Source organism: Halichoeres trimaculatus, unplaced genomic scaffold (genome assembly GCF_033239565.1).
Source record: "Halichoeres trimaculatus isolate MK-OKI-2021-1 unplaced genomic scaffold, fHalTri1.1 fHalTri1_scaffold_16, whole genome shotgun sequence".
Classification (NCBI taxonomy): Eukaryota; Metazoa; Chordata; class Actinopteri; order Labriformes; family Labridae; genus Halichoeres; species Halichoeres trimaculatus.
Window position 1 is genome coordinate 30,371,901 of NW_027437194.1, and position 7,547 is coordinate 30,379,447.

The 7,547-nt window shown below is 42.1% G+C and overlaps 1 protein-coding gene across 1 annotated transcript in view; it reads right to left on the reverse strand.

The window, feature by feature from the left end:
* The window catches only part of trabd2a (TraB domain containing 2A), a 91,803-nt gene extending 84,704 nt beyond the window's left edge, over positions 1–7,099 (reverse strand). Inside the window, exons 1-2 of the mRNA XM_074690620.1 lie at positions 6,468–7,099; positions 4,945–5,505 (exon numbers count right to left, since the gene is read on the reverse strand). Of these exons, the coding sequence (XP_074546721.1) occupies positions 4,945–5,505; positions 6,468–6,572 (666 nt within the window). The 5' untranslated portion in view covers positions 6,573–7,099. The remainder of the gene's footprint in view (positions 1–4,944; positions 5,506–6,467) is intronic.
* Between the last annotated feature and the right edge of the window lie 448 nt (positions 7,100–7,547).

Consider the following 7,547-nt stretch of genomic DNA (forward strand, 5'->3'; position numbering starts at 1 on the left):
GAACTTTAATTGGCTAGTTGTTATCTTTTACTCTTGACTTAGGAATTCATCTGTGAATAGAGATCAGACCTTATGTTTATGCAACAGGTAACCAAACCTTTGACTTGAGACGTTTTGAGGGCACAACAGTGTTTTAGAGTCGAATGAAATGTGGACAGAAAGCTGTCACACCAGTTACACCAGGGGTCTGATCATGAAAATCAACAGCTAGGAAAACAGTATTCTTCGCCTGCTTTTTTTGCAGCATTGCATTCAGACTATAAATGTATGCTTTCAGTTATTTATTAGTTATTTCTTAAGCTATGGCTAATAATGCTCAGTATCATCATCCAGAAAATGTTATATTTAAAACATTGCAGACAAGTAAAGCTTCTTCTATTCTATCCAATTCTAGTCTTTGTTTGACCACTCAACAGGTCCAGGATGTCATCACAGTAATGTGTATGCTGACCAGTTAGGACGACCAAAGGCTGGTGGTGCTTCCTCTGCTAACAGATTGTAAATATGCATTTGGCTATGTTGAATGACAATCTTCTCAGTGTTTCCTACTTTAGAGTAATTACCAGAGTTTAAAGGTATAATCTGCAGGATTTTCCTAAAAGAAAGTCAACTTTTACAGGAATAATCCTGCTTGATTATCTCCTATGGGTCTCTTTACATGTGTGTCAGTGTCTGGGTCTGCCTCAACCCCCTCCTCTGCTTGTTTGTTGACGTTTTGGTTGTTTCAGGACATTTCTGGGTGAAGAGTAGACATGGTTACATCAGCCAATCACAGTGCACCCAGTGCAAAAGTGACTTTGCTTTCTGACAATAGAGAGTGAAGAAGCTAATCATAACGTGGCACGGAGGAAGAAAAACACAACAGACACCAAACAGATAAAACGTTTTCCTAAAAACTGGTAAAGTATGGTTCGCCTTTCTTTAGCTTTCTGCTAACCAGGTATGCGTGAAACACCTGTGATTAGCTTGTGCTAACATATCAAGTCAGGTGAGTCTCTCCCACATAGAAACGTGAAGCTACAAGTGGTTGCTGGGCTAGTGAATGTGTTCATGTCACAGAGAGAGGCTGTGGGTGTGCGCTGCTGCTGGCACTGACCCAAGGAGGAGGAGCCCAGTTTGAATGTTGTGTTTATTAACAAGTAATCAAAAATCCTGCAGACCCTACCTTTAAGCTTCCTTGAAGGACCATGAAACTCTTCACAGCACCTCAGATCCAGACTGCAAGAGGCACCTAGAGGCACGGGCACTCACTGTTTCACTGGTTCCTCATTTCATTTTATCGCTTCTGAGCAGACCAGATGAATAAACCCTGTCTGCTTTCATGTTTGCTTCACCTAAGGGATCTCTACTGGATCCCTGCAGGAGCTTTGTACAAGCCAGAAAATGACCAGGCCTCAGACCTTTAGAAATAACTCTCTGGCGCCACTCTATCTGATGGTGGCAAAACCACACAAAGACTTCTCTGGGGTAAATTTAGAGTTAAATGCACCCTAACAGCAATGCACAAGACCAAGTGTTTTGTTAAATGCTCAAACACACCTAATAAGACAAGAGACTAAATACAGCAAAAAAGTTTGGTTAGACACATTGATGTGGTTAGCCCACGTAATAAGATGGTCTCCTGTTCAAAAATCAAAAATAGTCAAAGTTTTCAGGAGCTCACCTCACAGTATATCCCAAAGTATCAGATAATGAGGGGGAAGTTATTACTGGTAGACTGAGTCTGAAACCACAAACTGCTCAGGCACATCTTTACCTGTCTCATCTGTTTTTAAATAATAAGTTATGTATTTGTAGTAATACAATGAAAAGAAACAAATGAGACATGATGCAAACCAACTGGTCTCCAACACATCACCAGAGACATAAAAATCAGTATTTTACCAACCACAAGAGAGCATTTCAGGTCGACCAGTTTTAGCTTGTCTGGTGACAACAGCCAGTCAAAATCACTCGTGATTATTTGAAGTAACACATAAAATTGAATGGTCTAATCTGCCAAAACAGAGACATGAATGAGGGTGGAGAAACAATAGCTTAATGTCTGAAAGCTAACTCCAGTCACCTCATCAATGCATCAAAATTGCATGAATAAAATCATTTCTGTTTCATTTCCCCTCTACTTCTTCAAACTCTGCAGAGAAAGCTAATAAAAGTGCCGTCGGCTGGTTTCTGAGACATCTGAGAGGCCGAGGAGGCCTGCTTTAAAATAACAACACTTAAAGCTTCTGGGTGTTAAGCTAAACGCCCGAATGTAATCCCCTCAGCTTCTAACCAGCATTAGCAGAAATTCCTCAATAATACGCAACATGATTTCATAGTGACTGCTGCCTTTGGGAGATGTTTGTAATGCTAAGAAGGTCAGTGAAAGGCACAGGCGCAGAGACAGTCAGGCAGACAGACAGGGGGACCTCAGAGTGCTGGTTTGGGGAACAAGGTCCCTTTTTATCTGGTAATTTCAGACTTGAGTCATTAGGATCCATTTTTCTTTAATAACAAAGAGCGTGGTGGAGCACGGCTGAATGTTTGTACAGCTGATTATTAAGAGCACACCTTCCTGCATTAGGTGAAGCCATGGGAAACAGAGGGAAAAACTACAACTACAGGCCTCCTTTGTGAAAAACCGAATGTATACATCCTGCTTTTTACATGTGCTGTGCACATCCTTGTAGGAGATGTGGGGCTGTTTACAGAAAACAACTTTAGAGGGATGCTGCTTTATTAAGCATTTGCCAAAAAACCACAAGTGAAAAATGAATATGGCGTTTAGATAAAGGAAAAGTTACAAGCAGGAATTTGCTAATAAACCAATGGTTAACTCGCTGTCTTTTTTGTCTTTGATGCAAATACAACTTCAGCCAAAGGTCAAAGGGTGTAACAGTGTTTTAAAGAGAGATGAAATGTGGTGCTTTTTACATGATTTCGAAAATGGTATGATTTTCAGCTGCAAGTTTGATACCTCATCTACAGTGTCCCCACCAGATGAAACCATCAAACCATCATGTCACTTGTTCTTATCCCCTGTATGAAGCCTGGTTTATACCTATACAGACCACACTGCACTCATGTGTTTGGCAGGGCTGGGATGCTATTCTCGTGATTCAGTTCTATATTTTGGGGTGCTGATTTGATTTAAAATGCAATTTAACTATTTGACAATGAGGATGATGATGTCTACAGATGGTATCAGGAGCCATATTTTTCAATAAAATGCACATCACGCAAGTCAGAGAGAAACATTTAACCATCTGCTGGAGGAAACTTTTTTCCAATCAAGTTTATAAACAAAGACTGAAATGAAGAATTCGAATTTAGATTAAAAAAAACATTTTTTTTTTTACAAAGAATCCAGATTTTGATGTTACCAAACACAAAACCTTGAAATATTGTATTACATTTTTTTCTCCCACCCCCAGTGTTTTGAAGAGGTATCGCAAAGCAAGACAATCATGAAAGTGTGTGGAGCTCACATCTATGTCGACCACTGCAACATACGGTCAATACAGAATTATAAACCAGGCTTTACCTAACAATGCTAAAAACAAAAAGAACATTTGGCTAAAAAAAACTTCCAAACTTTCTCTTGAAGTCCTCAATGAAACAAGATTCACTGGGAAGTGACAACATTTGAAGCTCTGACATTCAACCTCTGGGGTAAAAAAGGTACACACCAGTACTGCTGTAAAATCACACTGATAGTGCTAAAAATCAAGCAAAGTTAACCCATTAACTACCCCACACACACACACACACACCAAAAAATGCCATGACGCCCATTAAAGGCAGACCTAAATTAAATGAGATGCTGTTTAAGGATGAGTACTTTTCACGTTTAAAACCATATAGTATCGATACCCGGTACTTGGCAATCGGTAACGGTGCTCAGTGGTGCCAATTTTTGGTACTTCTGAGTGTTAACGAGGTAAGAGATATCAATTCGTTAATACTAAAATCTTAAAGTTTTTCAATTTAGTATATATCATTTCTCAATATATAACCTTGCAATGCTGTGTTCATGTCCAGCACGGAAAATCGCCTACTTTTTCCTCACAGTCATGGATGCATTTAGGTACCCAAATATACCATCTGATTTTACATGAATAGATACGCGGTAGTACAGACAGAATTTGGTTGGTACCATTTAAGTACCTAGTTGGGTACCCATTCCTTATGCCGTTCCTAAACCCTCTGGAATACAAACAGAAGCTTGGTCTCTGTAAAGGTAACACTGAAATTTTAACCCCAGCAGTTAAACTTACTGTAACTGTAACGAGTATGTAGTTACTAAAGTAAGAAGACATAGTTCAAACATTTTTGTCCTCACCTGGATTTTTTTGTTTTGCTTTTTGTTTAGGCTCTAGAAAGACCATAAATTGACCCAGTTAGTCAAATGAGGTGTCAATCAAAAGGACAGCAAACTTCACACTTTAGTATTAAGGTTTAAAACACCTCACAGAATCTATAAAGCTCTGTATTCAAGTCGAAGTCAAAACCGCTGGTTGACAGGTTAAGACGGAAAACCAAACGTCTATTTTGACCTTAGTAGTACAAAGAGATTTAGCTGTTAAGTGTTGAGTTTAGTAATTCCTTTAAGGAAAGAGGAAAAAGCCCTGATTATAAACCCAACTAAGAGAGTCTGTTAAAAACACTAATCAACAAAAAACAGTCAATAATCAGAAGTGCCTGTTGTCTGAAACCATCACAGAAAATTGTTGAGCCACAAACTTAGCCGTGAACTACAAGTCCCACAGTTTACGCTGCAGAGGTCTAAACACAGAGGGAGAAAGTGATATTCTGCTCTAAAAAGTCACAATCCCTGACAGAGTGTGGAAAGTGTGTGACAGCTTTGAGCTTCACTTTGGTCAGCCATAATCTAGGGTGCATTATTCACCTTAATGAGACTCTTTAACAGACACAACCATAATCCAACAGTTTCAGACTTACCTGGGAGAAGTTGAGGCCATTGAGAGGATGGCACTGTTCCTCCACCTTCTCTACAGCCCCTGTCCTCTTCCTCATCCTCTCTGCCTCCTGAGCCAAGTACAGGTCCAGCACCGGTACCCCTCGTGTCTTTATATCAGCCTCAGTTAGCGAGTTCACCATCAGCATCACCCAAACAGGCCGCTTCCTCTCCCAGTTCCCCGCAATGGCATTGAAGAGGTAATCCGCGTAGAGCCCTTTACCCCTCTGATCTGGGGTCATCCACGAAGGCATCATGAGCTTCACATACTCCAGGTGTCTCTTCAGTCTGCGATAAATGTCCCTGGGCAGGACGTCCTGTAAGTTCTCGCCCTGAGGGAGCAGCTGGCAGCTGGTCAGAGCTGAGATTGTGTATGGGTCAGTCAAGTCCAGCTCAAAGTAGACAATGTTGCTCTCTTGGAAGGCCTGCTTGGAGTTTTCAGGGATGAAGTCCCAAACACGGGTGTAGGGAACGTGGATTGTGCCGTAGAAATATGAAGGTGGGTCCCGTTTGATGGTCCACAAGAAGGAGTTCAGGTCAGTTTGCTGGGAAGAAGATAAAACATCACATTTCTTTTTCTGTCTGTTGAAATTTAACATTTCTTTTAAATACATCAGTGAACATCAGTGAGTGAGAACCAGACGATGGAGGGAGAGATGCCTGTACGACACCAAGCAGCTCACCCAGCACTGGGTCTACCAGAGGCTGTTTATTAGACCGGCTCCTAACAGACTGATAATGACGTATTAACAGGCCACTTAGGACCCAGGTGCCAAATTAACAATACACATGTCAGTGATTGTCAGACGCAGAGCTGGTTGGGTCCTGTCTGGTTCCTCTGGATCTGGCCAGGAAACTGTCTGATTGTGAGTTTAAAGGACAAAACTGTAAATTTCATGAATGAGGCACTTAAGTGTAGACAGAAGACACAGTAAGTCTTCAGATCCTGGCATTTTTATAAATACACACACATGTGGATGGAGTGGGAAGACAAAGTTTCTTCAAATAAAAACATTAGTTAGACTGAGTTCTTTTATTATTTCTAACATTTATTTATTTTATTCAAAAACTATCCTGAAAATACCGATTTTTTTGACGATTCTATGAATTTCTTCCATTAAATTTGGTTATTTTTAGCTGTTCCGGGTTAAGAATAAATAAATAAATAAATTTGAAGGTAAAACTGAGGCTATGTGGGATCTTTGATGAAAATTCCAACAGTATTTCTCCTTTTTATGCCTTTTAAATGAAATGTTTACTTATAAAAAAAACAATGCAGCTACAAGACTGTTTCAAACCTGCTTTAGGCTTTGACTTGCTGAAGTGATGTCATGAAGGGAACTTTAGTGAAACAAAACAGAGGAAAGCTTAAAGTCTTACTCTCTGACACTTTAAGGCACCTACAGGATGTCAACATGTGGTAGGTTTGAAGGGATCCATGAGGCTGATGGAGACAGAATGACTGTCAAAGCAGTCAAAACCTGACTTGTTTGTGTGTATAACTTACTTTCTTGTTAAGCTCGCAGTTGGTGGAGTCCTTCAGCCTCCACTGGTCTGCTCGGACCAGGAGGATCACACAGGACTGAATGAAAGCGCGTAAAGTCCCCCGCATCGTAACTCTCGGTCACTCTCCAAAGTGTGCGCGGTGGTCGGTGTTTGCTTCCCAACGTGCTGCAGCGACAAAACCCGAGAAAACACGAGTCAAGTCCAGTTATCTCCACAGCCCCGGCTCCATGCGGTCGAGTAAAACGAGCTGACAAGTATCCGACAAACCGCCGGACAGAGTCATGCTGGCTGGAGCCGGGACATGGACGCTGCTGCTGCCGCTGCTGCTTCACGTGTGTTCGGGGGAAAAGAGGGGGAGAGAGGTGGTCATCAGGGTTTACGCAGGGTCACATCACCCTGCTTTCCACACACTCCCGTCCCTGCATCGCCTTCCTGGGAAGTTTGCACGACTTTCCTCAAAAGTTTGATGACTTTTTGTTCAAAAAAAAAAAAAAGACAACAGCAGGTCCGCGCGCGTTGGCGCACCTGAAGCCAAAACAGAACCTGGACCTGGACCCCTGTTCCTGTTTCTGAACACGAGCGTAAACTGAAGTAACTTCGACACTTCTCTGCTCACACTCACACACAGCTCTGCCTCCCTGCCGGCTCAGAGTTTGTTTCTGCAACTCTGCAACTCTCTCTCCACGGCATGTGTGTGTATGTGTGTGTGTGTGAAAGAGAGAGGGAGCATCTCCGTCCGGCGACTCAACCTACCCCCTGGGTCGCCTGCATACCCCTCCCTCCCGGACCGACCCCACCTCCCCCTCTTTCGCTCTTACACACACACACACACACACACACACACACACACACACACACACACACACACACACACACACACACACACACAGCGGTAATCTGATTAAACATCACCCCGCCCGCGACATGTAAAGTCTCCATTCACATCAGTCGTGTCAATAAACAAGGTGTGTTAGTCTGCGGTCCTCAGGGCCATTACGATCCACAACAAGAGCCAGACTCTGAGCTGTGACAGTAAAAACCATGTAGCCTGGTGTCTTTGTACCATCAGGTCATTTATTTA